Here is a 20,641-nt window from a genome sequence, read left to right as displayed (position 1 = left end):
ATACGCAGTTAGCCCTTTTTTCGTAATATATTATCCATATCGTCAAACTAGGGACTGAAAAGGCACCTTTAAAAACGGTTTTGACCGGTCTTTTTAAAGGTACCCGACCGTTAAAAGTAGCATTTCCGTACCGATATCAATCGATACCCGTATCCAAACAAGCTTCCGTTCAAACGGTACCGTTAAATAAAAGTACCTTTAGGTGTTTTATTTATAGGTACCCGACCGTTAAACTAGCATTCCATATTGATATCAATACTTTAGGTATCCAAATAAGCTTTAGACCAAACGGTACCGTTAAATGTAGGCTTCCGTCCAAACGATACCCTTAAATAAAAAAACCTTATTAGCGTTTGATCTGATACCTCAATTCAAACCGGTCACTCGCGAGAGCGGGAGGGTACGCGTGTCTCCCTCTCACTTTTCACTTGGTACATGGATCCCAATGTGATTGTTTGTGAATTATATTGTCATCATCATCATCATAATTGACATAAAGGTCATCATGGGTGCCGTTTTATAGGTTTTAGGGAGTGCCGGATTCGAAAATGATGACAATTTTGCATTCCAAAACTAACAATTTTGGAATTATCTTTTTCGAATCCGGCACTCCCTAAAACCTATAAAACGACACCCATGATGACTTTTATGTCAATGATGATGATGATGATGATGACAATATAATTCACAAACAATCACATTGGGATCCATGTACTTAGTGAAAAGTGAGAGGGAGACACGCGTTCCCTCCTGCTCTCGCTAGTGACCGGTTTGAATTGATATCTGAATCCCTAAAGTATTTTCTCCTAGAGTCTGGCTAGCCAAAAATTGTTGACAGATATTTCGTTGTTGTAACACCAATTGTCTATGATTTAAAAAAAAGCTAAAAGTCAGTTGGCAATTTATGTCATTCATTCAAATTGTTTGCGGTTTATAAGGGGTTTATTTTAAATAATATTAATAATTTCTATACTGAGTGAGGTTTGCAAACTATTGTTGAAGCTCGTAAATAATTACGACAATGTGCGATGTCGACGTGTAGCTTTGTATAACGAAAAACTGCAATGTTTACAAGTCCTAACCAAATGTAAACAAATTAGAAAGTTGGTGCTCTATAAATATTTTGATACTTTAAGTACTAGTTCTAACATTTGCCTATTACTTTGATTAAGTACGTGAATTTATTAATGCCTGAATCTCATAAACAGGATAAGTGTATAAAGAAACGGATAAACTAAAAGTTCTAAAAAATATCCATAGAATCTAAATATTGGAACGAAAACATATGTGTTTGTCGTTGACTGTACTTTAAATAGTGGTACAAATTATGTGAGCTGACTTTGAGTGCACGTAAACGTTTATTTAACTTATTTGCCTAGGTACCTTACCTGTGCACAGAAAATCAATAATATTGTCTAGTATCAAAACTATAATTCCTACTACACAAAGTGTGACCAGCCCAAGATTTTTTGAATTTCCCGCCAAACATTTGTGTAAAATTTCAGTAGCCAGACCTATCTTTGCATTCCCTAATATTGTTTGTCATAATAATCATTTGTCCTAACACTAAAAACCCTAATTTTGTTTTCCCTAACCTAACTTTACCTATCCTAATGTTATTAAGCATATTTTCTTTTTTGCGAGGGTCGCAGTTCTAACCTTCTAAAAACCTAACCATTTTTCAGAACCTTACATTATGGAAAATAATTGTTATGACAATTGATTGTTAGGGCATGTGCCCATTAGGACAAACCAGTTAGGGCAAGTGACTTTAGGACAAACGTTGTTAGGGATTCAGAATGACACCCGAATTGAGCTATCAGATCAAACGCTATAAGGTTTTTTTTTTATTTAACGATACCGTTTGAACGGAAGCCTACATTTAAGGGTACCGTTTGGGCTAAAGCTTATTTGGATCCCTAAAGTATTGATATCAATATGGAATGCTAGTTTAACGGTCGGGGTACCTATAAATAAAACACCTAAAGGTACTTTTATTTAACGGTACCGTTTGAACGGAAGCTTGTTTGGATACGGGTATCGATTGATATCGGTACCGAAATGCCACTTTTAACGGTCGGGTACCTTTAAAAAGACCGGTCAAACCCGTTTTTAAAGGTGCCTTTTCAGTCCCTGGTTTGACGATATGGATAATATATTACGAAAAAAGGGTTAACTGCGTATAGGACAAACTGCTTTTAAGGCGAGCAGCGAGTATGTCAAAATGCATTTATGGCGAACTCCGATTGGGACCAACTGCTACTAAGCCAATTCGCTGTTGGTCCGGATTTTAGGGCAAATTGCGTATTGGACCAAACGCTTATTGGACAAACAGCAACCTGGACCAAATGCGAGCCAGACGAACGGCTAACAAATCTTATTTATATTATAACGAATATTTATTGTGACTTACGGGCTTTATCTCTCTTCCGTTTTTCAGCTATTTGTTTGTTAACGACATCTGCCGGTCGTAGTTCCAGGTTGGATTGTTTCTTTTTGACATGCGCTCGGCCGGCCGCTGTCAGTTTCATGCCAGGTGCGCCAGATGGCGTGGGTTCTAAGAATTATATTTATCAGAAAATTATTTAGATTATTCTTTCTCAAAGATAAGATTAATGATGATTGATGATAATGATAATTGATAATCATAAGATGGAAATGATACGAATAGAACTTACCTATATCCTCAAAGTAATCCGCTTGAAAATACATGATTGTTGTAGTATGTAAAAATATCTAGGTACTTACAAAAAAAAACAAGAATACCTACTAAATGAAAACTACAAAAGAGTCAATATCCTACCGTCTTCTTTTTTGAATTCAACTTTTAGAATGTTTTTCTTCATGACATTGTCGACGAAAGTTGAAGAGATAGACACCCATTCCTTATATTTCGTGTTCTCGTAGTCTTTGATGAGTTTAGACAAGTTTTTGTATTGAAGAAATGCTTCCTTTTTTTGTTCGCATTCATTTAATTCGGGGACCTTAAACCAACCAAAATATGAAGTTAATTATAAAATCTTCCTCATTTTTTACATGTCATTATAACGGAAAACGGTATGATTTTACCAATCATCATCGTCCGTATTAGCCTATACCTAGTAAAATTGTTTTTGTATAAAAAATATGCAATAAAATGCAAAAAGCCAACGACACGTAGTGTTCCCAAGCGGTCACCCATCCAAGTACTGACTACGCCCGACGTTGCTTAACTTCGGTGATCGGACGAGAACCGGTGTTTTCAACGTGGTATGGACGTTGGCAATTTGTGAGTCAAATATTACCTACTGTTTGAGCTTAATCACGTGACTTACCGTTTGAAACTTCATGATTGGTCGCTTCATTTTGTTGAATAACGCTCGTGCCCAGTAGATGGCGCCAGCAGTAGGCGGATGGTTCCGTAGTAAAGGCGGACTCTTGCGGAACCGCTACAAAATTATTATGTGTTACAGTTATACATTGCGACATAAAAAAAAATTAGTGGCGTAAAACCTCACCAAATATCACCAAGGGGGAGAGGGGTCAAAAAGTAGCCGAAAACACCTCGCGTGATTTGTGCACAACCCCTAAAATAACGAAAAATCCGCCTTTCATTTAGTAGGTATAATCAATTTCATAGGTTTTCATTCCAATTAAAATCAGTAATCATTATTTTGTTTTTCATCAGTCCAACTAGGAGTGAAAAATGTACAGTTCGCGCGAACACTCTAGTTTTTTCTCTTGTGGGCATTGTTAACAGCTTGTGGGCATGTAAGTAATGATTTTATTATAGTTCTCTAAATAAAAGGAGGACTTTTTCACGTGGATAAGGGTTAAATAAGAAAATTAACCTTTATAGCCCTTAACTCTTGTGTATGTCTACAGGAAAGACGTAACACAGTTTTGTGTTTGACCCATTTACCGTAAAGGTATCCTCGATGACGGTGAGCTCCTTTATGAACTGGCGCATCACAAAGTCGAACTTGGTCACCAGTTGTTTACGGATGGACTCCCGCGTGTCGAACTCCAAAAACTTTAGCAATACGTCGAGGGCTTCTTCAGATGATCTGTAGGTACGAAATAAAAGTCACAGTAATGTATTTATTTTACATAGGTATAGGGTTGCCATAATTAGTGGGAACTGATAAGGGATAGTGGTATTCTAGAGCAGGGGTCCTGTCCTGGAGCGTTATTAATAAAAAAAATATTATTGGTCATTTTTACACAAATTGACTAAGCCTCACGGTAAGCTCAAGAAGGCTTGTGTTATGGGTACTCGGACAACGATATATATTATACGAGTATACAAATACTTAAATACATAGAAAACATCCATGACGCAGGAACAAATATCTGTATCACCATACAAATAAATGCCCTTACCAGGATTCGAAACCGGGACCATCGGTCTCATACTCTTCATAGGCAGGGTCACTACCCACTAGGCCAGTCCGGTCGACAAAATACGGGAATAAAACGGGACCAGTAAAATACGGCACGTGATACTTAAATACGGTGACAGTCCCGTATATACGGGACAACCCTACAACACTTCTACTCAATCATCTATTTTCTTTCTATAACAATTTTTAGCAACGTAAACTAAGTACCAGTCGTCTGAACCTGTACAGGGTGGCTAAAAAATAAGTGCATTCCCGTTGCCAGGGAGGCTTTGGGATTGTACTGAGCAACTTTTACTATGAGACCAAACCCGAAATCGCAAAAATTAAATTTACATTCCCGTAGAAAATGGACCAGCCAAAATGTATGAAGCAGCCAATTTTTTTTCGCAATTTTACGGTTGGTCCTATAGTAAAAGTTGCTCAGTATAATCCCAAAACCTCCCTGGCACCGGGAATGCACTTATTTTTTGGCCACCCTGTATATCTATATCACGCTTACCGCTTCAAATTTTCCGCTGTTCGTTCTCGCGCGCGAGTCTATATAGGTACTTGAAGTCGAGCAAGATGTATGGAGTCGAGATAACGCAACTCATGCTAGTAGGTAGGTCAGGTGTGGTAAAAAAAGCATTCAGGAACGAAATGTTAAATAAACATTCTGATATCGTCTTGGGTCGTCCCATTCTGCTTTCGTCTCGCATTCTACATTGAAAGCCACCGACGATTGTGACGAATGTAGAATGGGTGACGAAAGCAGAATAGGACTAATTTAAGAACTTGACGGAAAACGAATGGGACGACCCAAGACGATATTACCGACATTCTCACCTCAAATTCGCAAAGCTGGAATTGATATAACTCTTCGCCTCCTCCTCCAGATAGCGCACCTCAGCCCAAAAATCTCCCATGATCACGTCCCAGTTCTCCTTATTGTCGTACACGAACACACTGAAACACGAGGAATTATTTTATTTTTATTTATTTATTTATATGAGCCTAGAGTGTCCCACAGGCAGGCCACATTGCGGAGAAGATGGCCGATGGGGTCGAAAAGTACTCGAGTGGAGACCACGGACTAGCAAGCGCAGCGTAGGACGTCCACCCACAAGATGGACGGACGACCTTTTTAAGGCCGCCGGAAGACGCTGGATGCGGGTTGCTTCCAACCGGTACGAATGGAGGTCCAAGGGGGAGGCCTATGTTCAGCAGTCTCAGTCTTATGGCTGAGATGATGATGGAGTGTCCCACTACTGGGCAAAGGCCTCCCTCCTCCCTTTCCACGTATCCCGGTCTTGACCCGTCTCCCACCAGTTCCTATCAAAGGCGTCAAGGTCATCTCGACAACGCCGTCGAGGTTTGCCGCGACCGAGGAATTATACAACAATTTATATTTAGAAACGAGTTTCCATTGCTTATCGCAAAAAAAGGTACCATCACGGTCCGTGATTGTTGCGCCATTTAGGGTCCTAGCTAAATTCGTTGTTCAATACTTACGCTATAGAATTTCCAAATTAGCAAGAACCCTAAATGGCATAACAATCCCGTGTGGTGACTGTACTTGGAAAGTAAATCGCCCTAGAGCAGAAACGTACCACTCTCAGCCCCCTTGATAGATAAACATTAGCCCATAGTCTAATAAAACATGGTCTTCTCTTCCCAGAGTACACAAGCCTACGTCACAATAACATGGCCGCTATATATAGCGCTATCGCATATTATCATATAGCGCTGTCGCATGATGACGTAAGTCGCTTTCGTAAAAACTAGTGTCTACGTCAAATCATGGGTTTAGTTGTCAAGCGGACCCCAGGCTCCCATGAGCCGTGTCAAAATGCCGGGATAACGCGAGGAAGAAGAAGAAGATGATGACGTAAGCTTGTGTCAGTCAGGTGACCTAGAAAAGACGGGAAGAGAGTACCAGGCGGAGTATATTATTATACCATGCATTAGCCACTTTCAGAGCATGAGAAATGAAAAAAACTCTTCTATTCAAGATCGTCAGCAGTTCGTTCGTTTGTTATGAACGCACCTGAAGTCGATAGTTCTGATCGGGAACACGAGATTCTTGACACGTTTGCGGACATCGTCGATCTGAGTTGGGTCGCTGATAATGGACGCTAGTTCCGGACCAAAGATTCTCTCGAAGTCTATCAACACCTGAAAAAATCATTACATTATACGCCCGGTTTATTGATATTTATCTTAATAAAAATGGGCCTGCAGTTTATAAAGAGAACATATATATCTCCACTATAATCCGATTTTCCTTCATTGATCCATTTGGATTAACTGTTTGAACGCCAGACCAATCGACGCGCCATCTTGAACCTTCTCGGAATGCACTAAGGTTCATATTGGGCTGTAAAATTTAATTATGTCTAAAAATCGTAAAAGTTAGACATTTCTACCTTCTCACAATTAAATCTCCATTGCTTGTAGCTTGTGATCCGCATTATCCCGACCCCATTAATCTATCCTCCTGAGACCCAGAAGCAGTTGTTTTGTTTTTGAAATTGAAACGTTTAGTTAATTAATGAAAGTACAGTCTAGATTGTGGAATATGAACAAAAAAATGTACAGTCAACTGTAAAAATATTCAAACATATGTCCCATAGTTCTTAATTCGGTGACATAAGATCTACAGTTGACTTGTACCTGAGGTTCAGGAGGCTAGTGTAGGTACCTACATATTACAGTACAGTATAGTACCTACCTGTATAATATCCCCCAGATCTCTCGCCACATCCCCTATATAATCGGTGGTGGTGAACAGGAGCGGCTGGTCGAACTCCCACCTCGCCCCTTTCCCACTCATCTCGATCTGTTGTCTCGTCTCCTTGTATAGGGAATGCCACATTTCCATTATCTTCTGACCGGCGCGGGAGACGCTGAGCACTTCCTCGTTGGATTTACTGTGAACAGTTTTTAGCATTACATTAACGAGCGTAAACCTAGTTTAATAACTAACTATTTTGGCTCAGCGACCCTTAACTTACTAACGCCAATGTCATTGCATAAGTACTTACTCAAACAATTTATGAACGTTCAGGAATCTCTCCAGCTTATTGCTAAGAGCCCAGGATATCCTGGAAAGCAGCGGCACCATGGTTTCATCATCCCTGTACCCCTTGGAAAGCACCCACATCATGAAGATGCTTTCCACTAGTTCTGGTAGCACTTCTATCACTTGGGTGAGGGGAGAGTCGTCTTCTATCACCTAGAAAATAATTTATATAGAGGAAGTACTGAAAGTCTTATCTGTTTATAACATATAAGTAAACTACTCAAAGTTAAGAAGTTGTCTTAAAACCTTACTTCAGAAAAAATACTTTTTTTGGAAAAAAAAATACACACAGGATTTTCTCATGGCAAAAACTTAGGAATAATTTGATCTGCCTGTGCTCTCGGATAAAACCATCGAGGAAGATAGCATTCTTTTCTTCTTCTTCTTCTACCTAACGTTATCCCCGCCTTTGCCAGAAGATACCATTATTTTATCCAACATATTTCAATTATCTTCGCCAGATCGTTTGTTAAAAAGATGTATCGCTTCAAGAAGCAGGTCTACATTCAGCTCAGAGCTTAGAAAAGATGATAAATTGTGATATCGGTGGTGGTGTTTTATGATCCTGAGTCTAGTACTTACATTAAAGAACCGCATTAAAGTCGACAGGAATTTCAGGTTGTCTCCCGCCAGGTTGTATTGCTCAAGCAAATTTTCTTTATACCGCATGAAACTCTGTAAGCGTAATAAAAAAAAAATTACGTTTTAATCTAAAAATTATTAGCCAGTATTATTAGTCAGTATGGCGAAGATCAGCATATAAAATTTATTGTAGGGAAGACCATCATAGGGCAAAAACTCTTGTATTTAATATACGTACGTCGCTCAGACTCAGTCAGAAAGGAAGAGCTTCACTTCTTCTGCTCTAACTACCTTCAGTAAGTGGACTCTGTATGTGTACCAACGCAAGAATTAAAAGCGACGAAAGAGTTTGCAGATGTCTTCCCTTATGGCTCCTCTACACGATGGGCCAACGCCAGCCACTCCAAGGGACGCAGCCATGCGGTAGAATGAGATAGCAATATCACTTGCTCCCTCTAACGCATAAATGCGTCCCTTGGAGTAGCCGGCGTTGGCCCATCGTGAAGAGGAGCCATTATAGACGGTCTTCTCCTCATTGACCTTACATTATTATGTATTCCAGTAACAGTAATATATAACCGTATTTACATCTAGTGCCTTAGGCTTTGCCTTGTGCAGCAGCGCCATTATCTTGACCACCATCGGCTGTTTCAGTTGTTCCACCAGCAGTGATAAATCTGCGTCTCTTTCTCGCCAGTACCTGTATTCGGCTACCGGCCCATTACCTTGCCGAGTCTGAAAATTTTATGTATTTTATAAGCACTGTGGTTAAAGTCAGATTACACGGTATTTTTCGGACTTCTAGGGAATCCTTTTTCATGCCGAGAACTCTTAAAAGTTGTGGTGCTTTACATTACGCTCAGTTTGTCAAAAAATTACTTAAAAGCATAACAGTCTACCCAACTTTAAGGACCCTTATGAGCGTCAAATTGTTTTTTTGTGTAAATACAGTGCTTAGTACTGATGTGCCGTCGAAAAGTTTCCACACTTGCGTTACTTCTTTATACAATTTTGTAGGTATAGGAAAACAAAATTTTCCATTTCCTGTGATTTTTTCTGAAATGTGTGTGTGCTCTCAATGTATTGAAAACTTTCTGCAACTTGCACATCTGGGGGCCTAGCCAAGACAATCGTTTGCAGAAAACGAAACGTAAAGCTTTTTTAATTGTCTCTCTATCACTCTCCGTATTAGTGCGCTAGAGACGAGACAAATCGTTTCGTTTAATTTCTCTGCGAACGATTGATTTGGCTAGGCCTCCTGTACTGCTTAGTGTAAGTTGGACACGCTCAATGGTTCAGTAGTAATCAAATACCTTTCCCAAGCAAGCCTTGATGGTCTCATCGATATGGTTCGTCCACATGTTGACGGCCTCTTGGATTTGCAATCAAGTACCTTCCCCAAGCAATTACATCAATAGTAATCAAATACCTTCCCCAAGCAAGCCTTGATGGTATCATCGATATGGTTCGCCCACATGTTGACGCCCTCTTGAAGTTGCAATCAAATATCTTCCCCGAGCAATTACTTCAATACTTTCAATAGCAAGCAAATACCTTTCCCAAGCAAGCCTTGATGGTCTCATCGATATGGTTCGCCCACATGTTGACGCCCTCTTGAAGTTGCAATCAAATACCTTCCCCACGCAATTACTTCAATAGTAATCAAATACCTTCCCCAAGCAAGCCTTGATGGTCTCATCGATATGGTTCGCCCACATGTTGACGGCCTCTTGGAGCTGTTTCACAAACTGCTCATCTTTCAAGTCCGGGATCACTGGTTCCGCTTGCAGTGCTGGAATCACCGGCATGGGCAGTTGGATCTCGCCCTCGATGTGCTCTGTGGTCCTGGAAATAAAGGTGATATTTGAATGTAGCTAATGGCTCCTTTACACGATGGGCCAACGCCGGCCACTCCAAGGGACGCATTTATGCGTTAGAGGGAGCAAGTGATATTGCTATCTCATTCTACAGCATGGCTGCGTCCCTTGGAGTAGCCGGCGTTGGCCCATCGTGTGAGGAGCCATAAAGTGTCATTCTAAGGAACTTGCTATGTAAACAAAAGTCGCTAAATTCATCATTTTTTGACAATTTCAATATGGCGGTTTGTTTACATAGTTAGCAAGTTCCATAGAATGAAATTTCACTTATGTGCTGTGAAATGTTTTCTTTTTGTCTGCTATTTTCTAGCACATGATTGGCGCGACAATATCTCGCGGCGAGATAGACTACCCGTCCCTCTTTTGTTAACATAGTTAGAAAAAGACGGGTCTCTTCTTCTTGATCGTGACCCGATCAAGAAGTCCGCTCTTGACAGAGCGGTCGTGGTCATCATTGGAAGTCTCCCTTTGTGACACGTTTGACGGCTCGCCTCCACTCCTCGCTGACGCCTGCGCGTTTAGCGCATTCGTGCAAGGGGCCGTCCATTGCTGCCTTTATTTGGTCCGTCCACCTCATGGGCAGTCTATCAAAAGACGGGTAGTCTATCTCAAATATTATCGAGTTGCGTTGCTATACAAATTAAGCTAGTAAGAACAAAGACATGTGGTTACCAGTCAACGATTCCGATGAGGTCTGCTATATCACTCGTAACTTCGTCAGCTGCAGTCTTGCCCTGGGTTGGTAAGTGATCACCTTCCTCGTCAATCTAAACAAAAAATAAGTTTTTGGCAAAAATTTCAGATTTGGTACAAGCTTTTATCGCTGAGAGTAAGTTCTTTTATATCTACAGGCAACTAATACTCATCGAGACAATACAAACAACTCAAAACACAACATTTTGCGTTCCCAATCCACCTTCTGTCTCTGTCATCAGATCAGCTCTATGTCATCATAATATGTATGTATGTATGTATGTATTTATTTACTTTATTGTACATAGAAATAAAAACACGAGAAACACAGTTACAGAGTCAATTAAATACAGCAAAGGCGAACTTATCCTTGAATGGGATCTCTTCCAGTTAACCATAATATTGCATTGTCATCCAATTTACTTATGTATGCAAAATTTCAGCTCAATCGGAAATCGGGAAGTTAGTCAAAACTAGCTTCCAAGATTTAACCCACACCACAGACAAAACATCCACCAGACTTAGCATAGTCGCGCTACCCCCTCTGCCACGCATACGGTAATTTTACTCCATGTTCGAGTCGAAAGTGTGTTTGTGTGACGTCCGTGTCTTTTAACGGACCAATCACGGCACGGGACTTCGCTCACCTCGTCCCGCGCACCCCCGCATTTTTGGCATCATCGGTTGCATGAAATAATTGCTCTAAACTCGGTTTAGAGGATTGCTAGTCTATGATCCCCACTAACAAACAGTTCAAGTTAAATAAAAGCCTGTAGTTGTAATATACAGCCTGGCAAAAAAAGAGTAGAAATTAAAAAGTGGCAACACTGTAGTGTCGTCCCGTTGTCTTACATAAATTGATTTGAAAGGGACGACACTACAGTGTTGCCACATTTTAATTTCTACTCTTTTTTGCCAGGCTGTACGCCAATATGTCTATAAAAGCATTTTGGTAACTCACAGCTTTGTTTTTTACTTCCCAGTGCCTGATTGAGCTAAAATATGTTATTTTTAAATGTAAAATATTTTTCTGAAACTAGTATGATTAATAATTTAGTAGAAACCCGGACAAAAGAATGAGCTTATAATAACTTGATTAAGATCTCGAGGAGTGTAAAGTCAAAAATACTTACAGTAACAAAATTTGATTTAGTAGACCGTGTAGAAGCTACACCTGACACGGCACGCATACTTTTGATTCTGAAATAACAAATAGGTACTTACTTACATAATTAGCTAAAATAAAGTCTACTATCTTTTTCAGGATCTACTATATTCTCTATGAAGTCAACAATTAGTTTTAAAAGTCTCACATACATTTATTTCAAATATTTGGAACGATGGAAGTCATGATACGACAATTCTTAGGACAGAATATAGGCATATATTTACCTCTTTTCTGCATTTTCGCCTCTTGCTATGTTTGACATCCTGCGATAGTCTGAAGGGCGAAGGTAGTTCACCTAATTGCGGAAAAAAATGGTTTGGATATTATACACAGATCTTAAAATTAAATTCTGAATTGGTTACGAAATAATTCAGTAAGTATCAGACTGTACGAGTAGGTACTAAGAGGACAATTCACTTCCATCTAATCCTAGGTAAATGTAGTTAGCCAGAAAATGGCAATCTAGAATTCCTGATTCAACCACTAACATGCGTATTAAATACGATTCCGTCTTTACAAAAATAATATCCTGTAGGTACAGTCAGCAGCAGAAGTTGCTAAGCGGGCGAGATGTTCAAAATTAACTTGACACGCTCTTATTCTCTTAACAATAAAGTCGCGTCAAGATCATTCTGACCACCTCGCCCGCGTAGCAACTTCTGCTGCTGACTGCACTTACCCTGATTAGAACCGTCAGTATTTATTATTTATTTATTTCCGGTATATCTTCTAGCCGGATGCCTTTAAACCATTTTGAAGTTCTACCGGAAATACCCCAGTGCAAACTTAGGAATTCACAACACGAATTACAAAGTTTGGTTATATTGTGTTTTATTACCGGCAGGGGCGTATTTACCCTAGGGCCAAGGGGGCCATGGCCCGCGGCGGCAGGCTGCAAGGGGCGGCAAAACAGGGTTTTTCTTCTATCATTTACATTATCATCACTTAGTGGGGCGGCGAATCTAACTGGCCTTAAAATACGCCTCTGATCACCGGACCGGGTTGATTCTATTATTCCAGTCCATGTGGACGGTTCCAATCAATTTTGAGTATTTATTTTGATAAATCAAAATTCCATTTGTCTTGGTAATTTCTCGTTTGTGGATGGGTAAATAGAAACCAACATTACCTGAGCGGCTACCGCGAAAACCGAAATTCGCAAATTGCGGGGATCTTTCTCTTTTATTCTAATGAAGGCGTAATTACTAATTAGAGTGACAGAGAAAAATCCCCGCAATTTGCGAATTTCGATTTTCGCGGTTATAGCCCTGTGGCATAACACTTCGCGATCGAGTCCGAAACGAGCTCATCCGAAAATGCACAAAAGTGGTCGACATAGGTCACAGGGTCGCCCGGCTAAAATGGGCCTGGGCAGGGCATATGTGCCGACTCCACGACGAACGGTAGACGTTTTGTAGTGGAGACCCCGGCTAGGCAGAAGAAGTGTAGGCAGACCACCCGCCCGTTGGTCCGATGACATAAAGGAGACTTTAGGACCAGTCTGGATAAGGGAGACTAACAACCGCTCAAAATGGAGAGAGATTGGAGAGGCGTATGCCCAACGGTGGGCGAACACACGCTGAAGAAGAAGAAGATTACCTGTGTAGCTCCTTCGTCAGTCTCCCGATCTCCATGTCCCCCTGCGAAGGACACTTGGCGAGTCAGCGGAGCCCCATCGTCGTCCTCCTCCATCACGGAGATATCTCGGAACTGCCTCTTGAATAGCGGTATGAACGACTGAAACAACCAAAAACAAAATTTCCACTTTTAGCCTTAATACTCGTACCATCATTTGGGGTCGGCTCCCCTAGTAATTCTTTGCCAGGACTGTCTGTCACGGGTCGCCTGGATTTGTGGCTGTGCCTTATTTGTATATGTTACTTACGCATTTATAATGTAGATTTTGGCAGGTTGTGCCATAAGGCTCATCTACACGATGGGCCAGCACCGGCCACTCCAAGGGAAGCAGCCATGCGGTAGAATGAGATAGCAATATCACTTGCTCCCTCTAACGCATAAATGCGTTCCTTATTGGAGTGGCCGGCGCTGGCCCATCGTGAAGAGGAGCATCGTGAAGTATTAGACTTTCGGCTGATTAAGTCGAAAGCCGAAGTGCTAAAAAATATCTCAACAAGCACCCTAACGCCTTGACAATAGAGGCGTGTTTAGACATTTGTGAACACCTTGGCTGCTCCACTATATTTAATGACGACTGCACGTACCTCTTTTAACTGCAATCCCAAGCTCATAAGAACTTTTCCCGACAGTATTCCAACTAGAAACTTGTCAGGCATAGAGGCCATTGTGATCTGCGGGGTCTCGGCCAGGGGTATTCCGTGAGGGGCCAGCCTCACGAAGTATATGTAGCGGCATTTTCGATTTGACACTTGTGGGGTGAATGCGCCGAAAATGGGCACGAGCTTAGGGTACTTGATGACGCGGGGCACTGGTCTCTGTTGAAGGAGAATGGACGAATGTAGTTGTAGTTCATAGTTCCAGATCTGTTAGTTCCACGACGACAAGAATGCATTGCGATACAGCGAGGAAATGCCGCCAGCATCCTTGGTATAATGCCTCAAGGGCCTATTTTAGATTTCAACTAGTTAGTTATTAATTTCTTTTAGTAATACCACTGTATATATCTTGTTTCTAAATAAATGTTTTCATTGTTTCACATTCCACAAAAAAAGAAAGTAGTGTTAGGTTAGAGCTGAAATTTGTGGATTGAAACTATGTACTTAATGCTTTCATTACACATTTAACAAATTCGAAATATGTAAAAGTAGGCTTCGTCACAGAATAAATAATAGTACTAGGTACAGAAGACTCACTCCCTAACAAAACGCGTCTGTTACGATCAGCACAGATATGGCCGCTAGGTGGCGACAACGCCACGCGCGGCTTATGGCAAACCCCAAAATTGGGGCCGAACGGATGTACTTTTAGCTACCTGTAGCAAAGCGACGAAATCGCGGAGTGAGCCACGCCTGGTTTGGAATCAACTAAGATTCATCAATTCAGTATGACAAAAAAGGATCTTACAATAATTGTGTAATATTCAATTGTTCCGTCGATTTCCGGATCTAAGTCTTCGGGTGCTGAAAAAATATTTCAAGTAAGTAAATATTTAGACTATGACCAACTTGGGTACGGTGACATATATACCACCTTCATGCAATTTATAACCTTGACATGCACAATCTCACAAAATTTTATTGCAGATGAAATGTGTCATGTTGATGTTTTAAAAATAGTATAAAACTAGTTGAACATATTTCTTTGATAATCTCTACATTCTACAACTTACGTGGCGGGAAATAGTAGGAATCCTCTGCTTTCAATGGCATCTCTTCCTCTATGAGTGTGAGGCCCGATCCCTCTGTATCGCTCTCTTCTATGCCGGCCACTGCCGTGTTGTCGATATCTACACGTGCATTAATAAGTTCATAAATCCCTAGTCATACAATAATTTCAAGTACCTAAGTTTTTAGTTATACGTATAAAAACATGGTTCAGTACAACTCTGATTTAAACTTTTCGATTTTTAAACTGATAAACAAGACCAAGTACGGGTAGTTCGAAAAACTCGCGCTGCTCGAAGATGTTGATGTCAACTTTAGCCACTCTTCTCCCAGACGACGGGGACAATGCCGTCCTCGAAACGTCGGAGGTGAATCTTAAAACTTAAATACGCGATTAAGTCCCGTTGTCCAATTTAATAATGGTGCAGCACTAAAGACTTAAGTATTTTCTTACAATAACTATAGTTCGTTTTTTTAGCATTAGAAATAAGGTAAACTCTTGATGTGTCTTTTAATTGAAAAACACATTTTAAAAATAAGTTACGGCAAATATGTAACAATTATGAATCTAATACAATCATTTATTTTGTTCTGCTTTCATAAATAATAGTTTTTGATTTTTAAAAAGCGTTTTTCAATTAAAAGACTTGTCAAGATCGCTTACCTTCTTGCAAGTTCTTTCTAATGCTAAAAAAATGAACTGTAGCCAACTTCACAAGACAAAAACCAATGTAATAAAATGTTTATCTTACCATCTCCAGCCTCTGCCTCAGCAAGACCTGAAAACATGGTAAAGTGTATCGTACAGAAGGGCTACCACCAGTTTAGACATTGACGTATTCGCTCATGTCTAGGTAACTTACTTTCTATGCATCTCGCTCGTACATGCATATTACTGCAAGCGAGATGTACAGAAAGTAAATTAAAATTACCTGGACGTGTGCGTTATGTCAACGTCAAAACTGGTGGTAGCCGTATTTATAGTTGTCAAACCGGACGTTCCATCCATCGAATCGAATCCATCCATCCATGGGTGTAAGGAAAGATAGGATTAATAAAAGGTAATTGGTTCCATCTAACGGCCTGGCCACAACCATAGGTGGGAACGAAAGGTCCGATCGTTGACGTGTTTCGCTTCAACCTATGGTTGCCGCCTTAGCCGAAGTTAGTCGCGCAATGTCACCAGGCCGTTAAGCCCCCCCCCCCCCCACATCTGGCGTCTTTCGAGCGTCGGCGTCTGTCGGCGTTGGTCCAGCGCTATGGAAAGGGACGTCGCTGCGCAGTTGCGTCGACGTCGGCCATAGAATTGTAGACGCCGACGCTCGAAAGACGCCAGATGTGGGGGGGCCCTAAGTTCCAACTGAGGCGTGTATTCACTTATTCAGGGTCATGAATATGATTATATTGACTTGATTTGATTGACTTGATTAAGTTACCCGATAAATTTTTGACTGAAGCGTAACAAAGGTGTACTACGTTTCGACTCGGGCATTTTGAACTCAACCGATTCTAGTGAATATTTGTGACCAGATTCTATGATTTAAAAAAATGTTTCTGTCGATCCGGTTTTCGGAATTTTTTTCAAAATTGTGGAGTCGTGATATCTCACGCCTAAACAAATAGACGTATCAATATCATAAGAGATTTTTTTTCTTTTTGAGATATGTTTACGGAGTAGAGGCAAACATGCAGAAAATTTTCGCTTAGTTTTTACCCGACTACGGCAACGCAAAAGGAGGGTTATTTACTTGTTTATGTTCTGTTTTACCTTTCATGCTTTTAGAGGCTTGAGCTCTAAGGCTCCTGACACTCCTAAGGCTCTTCATACTCTTGAGACTTTTCATGCTGAGAGTGTCGAGCTTGTCAGCTGAAACCAAAGGTGCCGCTGCTGGCTCTGGCGCTGGCGCTGCTTCCTTCTTACCCTTCTTACCCTTCTTCGGCGGCGGGGGCGGTGGAGGCGGTGGAGGGGGGATTAGTCCTGATAGGAGACATGCATCGATTACCTATAGGAAACATTGCGCTAGCTTGTTTTCAGTTGCGGTAAGTCAACAGTGGTGGACTATTTTTATTGTTGTTAAGTGTAAGGATGCGTAAAGATCGGGCAGCCAAAAGGGCCTACTTGGGTCGACCAGTTGGACGCCCTCCTGTTCGTCATCCTAAATATCGTTGGACAGATAGAGCTGCGGCAGATCTCTGTGTGTAGGCGTCGACGAAAGCTCTACTGGCGTGATACCGCTCTGGACTGAGCAAAGTGGCGTGCTCTTGTGTTGAAGGCCAAGACTAATTTTGGGTCATCGCGTCAGCCAAGTAAGTAGTAGTAAGTGTAATTTAGCTTTTTTATAACAGCTAGAACTGAGCAAGATGATAAAGATATGTGGATGTTCCAAAGTCTATGAAAATTGGTACTTAATAAAAATCTTGGAGCATTTTTCTTCGAGGTCGAAAGAGCTCTTGATTCTGAGTAGAATAATATAAATCAATTGTATTTTTCAATATATATCAATTGTATTTTTCTTTTGTATCTTTTTACTGAGGTGTGCCAATAAAGAGTATTCTATCTATCTATCTATCTATCTATAAAAAGTCCCAAATCTGAAAAAAGTGTATAGTCTGTGCGGAACGAGAAGATTCTTCAAATGTATGGGATCCAATTCTCTTTCCGCACAGGCTCTAGTGTAAAATTTTCAATAAAATGATCACATTTATGTAACGATACAACTTACTCCATTCAGTAAACTCCTTATCCTCATGAATGAGCTTGTCCACAAGAATCTTCGTGATGAAAAACGCCTTTTTTTCCAACCCCCACTCAGTGGGCCCAATCGGAGCTGCGATAAACTTGGAGAACTTCTCCAAGAGCCCCGGCTCTTCGAACATGTTATAGAACAGGTCCTCGTCGGTGAGACCCATGAAGGAGGTGATGCGGTCCTTGATCCATAAAGCCCGAGGGTCATTTCTGATGTCGATCGGGTCGACGGTGTCGTCCACACCTATAGATTGCACCGTGAGCGTGCTGGGCTCTTTAGCCCTGCAAGAAATTCGGATTGGATATTGGGTACTGTAAAATTGCTCAACGTGTTTTGTGCAATAATGCCTGTGTTGAAAAATTCTCGGAAAATTCAGGGAAATTTCACAAAAAAAGGTAACTTTCGTTGTGAAAATGGACAATCTCGATTCCCATACAAAATATGAGAAGTTTCCGAAATACAATGTAAAAATCTCCTAATTTTGTAAAGTTTCCGACGGCACATCAGTGTACGGTGATCACAACTATGTGTGTCGGGCTTGTGGCCCTTGTGGCCTATACAGGGTGGCTAAAAAATAACTGCATTCCCGTTGCCCGTCAGTAGGGAGGTTTTGGGATTATTACTGAGCAACTTTTACTATGGGATTTTTCCGCGATTTCGGGGTTGGTCCCGTACTAAAACTTGCTCAGTATAATCTCAAAACGTCCTTCGCAATGGGAATTCAGTTATTTTAGCCACCGTGTATAAATGACGATTTTTTTCAAAACTTACCTGCCATGTGATAACATTGCGGAACGCTAAAATATTTGTATTATCACTGAATTCTCTCAATGTTCCTGTCAACTGTCTCCACAACTCTGTAGAATTGAAGCTAAATATAAATAATCCTAAGACATACGCATAATAAACTAACGTTAATTAATTATTACATTTATCGACTAAACAAGAATTGAAACAATAGTAAACAGTGACGGACTGGAAACAAAAACATAAACAAGTGGCCATGGCAACCGTTGTTATGACAGCGGTGAGGTTTGAGTGAGTGTTATATTCTTTGTTTGCCACGATTGAATACTCTTTGGAGGTAGTTTCTCATGACAGTGGATCGGACCAAAGAGTATAGTAAGTATCGGACTGGCAGGTCAAATCAATAAAGCATAGAGTAACTTATATATACATAATTATTACCCCGGCCGGCGAGAGCAAAAATGCGTTGACAGCTTAATAGTGCGAGGACACACGCTTTGGTCGATGTCGATAAAAACAAACACGATGTACTGGACCACCGTTATGATATGCAGAAGTATTAATTATTGTTGTAAACAAAATTAAAACCAAGTGTTTGTATTTATTCAGTATTTTATGTAATTTTCGTAATATACAATTAGCATTTTTTCTTTTGCTTCTGATGTGCCTTTGTAAGGAAGATTTGGAATTTAACATTGTGATTTCACATTTTTTACAAAATAAATGTTCACCTCGATCTTCTATATATTCCGCGTAATTGGCTATCCAAGTACACTGTTTCTTATTGCGTGGCATGGTGATAATATAAATGATGGTAAATTAATTTGTCTCAATATAATTTCTACGATTGACACCGATTGATTTGAGTCAATGTCAAATAGTAGTTGTTTATAATCGCGAAATACACATATGATATGAAAGAGGTCTATTAGTTACGAGTATGTGAAAAGTATCTATTTACAACTGTCACTCACTCTTATCTGTTACGAACATTCCCGTGAGTATGATAAATTGATTATAATTGTAATCAGTTGATTGAAATAGTATATAAGCTTAAAAATAATAATGTGAAATGTGTGTGTGTAAATAATAATTTTATGTTGATAGAAGATTGTTTTAGGGTTATTCTTAGAAACGCGTGGAGGTATCAAGATGAAATAAATAACAAATACTAATGGCTCAGTTAAAAAAAAAATTGTGCTTAATTAAAAGTCGACTATTCTATCGACATCCATATGTCGATAGAATAGTCGATATTTAATTAAGCACTAGGAGCAGACGCATTTTTGCTCTCGCCGGCCGGCGGTCTAACCTAACTTTGCATCGACTTGAATAAAAATGTGAAGGAGTGCTATTTATGATTATTGTGGAAATATATATTGTAAGTTTTTTGCACAAGATTATCGTAAACAAGTGGTTCTCATTTGGATTTAAAATATTAATGAGTTTTGAATATAACAAAAAGAAGAGAAACTCAGAAGATAAGTGTGGTGCTAGACTGGGTGCTAGTGACCTGATTTAAAGATAAGGTTTAAGGAATGATCTACTGAAAGTACAGGTATGTACTTCATATAACATAATTTTATATTGATAAATCAAAAGATCATGTCAATCAAATAATCATGAAATACTTTGTACTGTACGGCAAAGAGCATATAATCACTACGTTTTAAGAGTCGGCACTCTCGAACAATCCTCGAACCGAATTATGAACGTACATATCCCAACACACCAAATACAGGCTTAAAGATCTCGCATCCAGGCCATAATTGTTAAAAAAAAAAACCACACACAATACTACCAACACAAAAAAAACAACGCTAGGGTCGACACTTCCAGTACCTACTGTTTATCGATATCGATAAATGTGCGATACGTGCTGCTGTATTTACCTACTGTACTACCTATTAATAAAATAAAAGAACATTATATATATAAACAATTTTATTTTACATGATAAAAATAACATAGTTTATTATTCAAGTAGGCATATTACAAAATGCTGAATTCGCGCGCATTCTTTTTTAATCTGGTTCCTTTTTATTGAAGGCACTGGATGGAGAATGATTTCCATAAATGAAC

The 20,641-nt window shown here is 40.0% G+C and overlaps 1 protein-coding gene and 1 non-coding gene across 2 annotated transcripts in view; both read right to left on the bottom strand.

The window, feature by feature from the left end:
• The window catches only part of LOC134672204 (dynein axonemal heavy chain 10), a 119,635-nt gene extending 101,035 nt beyond the window's left edge, over positions 1-18,600 (bottom strand). The window contains exons 1-21 of the mRNA XM_063530105.1: positions 18,584-18,600; positions 17,789-18,159; positions 16,834-17,043; positions 15,071-15,187; positions 14,806-14,861; positions 13,986-14,216; positions 13,363-13,500; positions 11,988-12,058; positions 11,729-11,795; positions 10,575-10,669; positions 9,696-9,870; positions 8,614-8,760; positions 8,026-8,118; positions 7,406-7,596; positions 7,093-7,291; positions 6,409-6,536; positions 5,208-5,327; positions 3,902-4,046; positions 3,315-3,428; positions 2,804-2,984; positions 2,414-2,557 (exon numbers count right to left, since the gene is read on the bottom strand). Coding sequence (XP_063386175.1) covers positions 2,414-2,557; positions 2,804-2,984; positions 3,315-3,428; positions 3,902-4,046; positions 5,208-5,327; positions 6,409-6,536; positions 7,093-7,291; positions 7,406-7,596; positions 8,026-8,118; positions 8,614-8,760; positions 9,696-9,870; positions 10,575-10,669; positions 11,729-11,795; positions 11,988-12,058; positions 13,363-13,500; positions 13,986-14,216; positions 14,806-14,861; positions 15,071-15,187; positions 16,834-17,043; positions 17,789-18,159; positions 18,584-18,600 — 3,010 coding nt within the window. The remainder of the gene's footprint in view (positions 1-2,413; positions 2,558-2,803; positions 2,985-3,314; positions 3,429-3,901; positions 4,047-5,207; positions 5,328-6,408; positions 6,537-7,092; positions 7,292-7,405; positions 7,597-8,025; positions 8,119-8,613; positions 8,761-9,695; positions 9,871-10,574; positions 10,670-11,728; positions 11,796-11,987; positions 12,059-13,362; positions 13,501-13,985; positions 14,217-14,805; positions 14,862-15,070; positions 15,188-16,833; positions 17,044-17,788; positions 18,160-18,583) is intronic.
• LOC134672354 (5S ribosomal RNA) lies at positions 3,145-3,263 on the bottom strand. Its single transcript, XR_010099335.1, has one exon. It is a non-coding gene; the product is annotated as a 5S ribosomal RNA (ribosomal RNA).
• Positions 18,601-20,641: the final 2,041 nt, after the last annotated feature.

This window comes from Cydia fagiglandana, chromosome 16, assembly GCF_963556715.1.
Source record: "Cydia fagiglandana chromosome 16, ilCydFagi1.1, whole genome shotgun sequence".
Lineage (NCBI taxonomy): Eukaryota > Metazoa > Arthropoda > Insecta > Lepidoptera > Tortricidae > Cydia > Cydia fagiglandana.
This window is presented reverse-complemented; position numbering and strand designations above follow the sequence as displayed.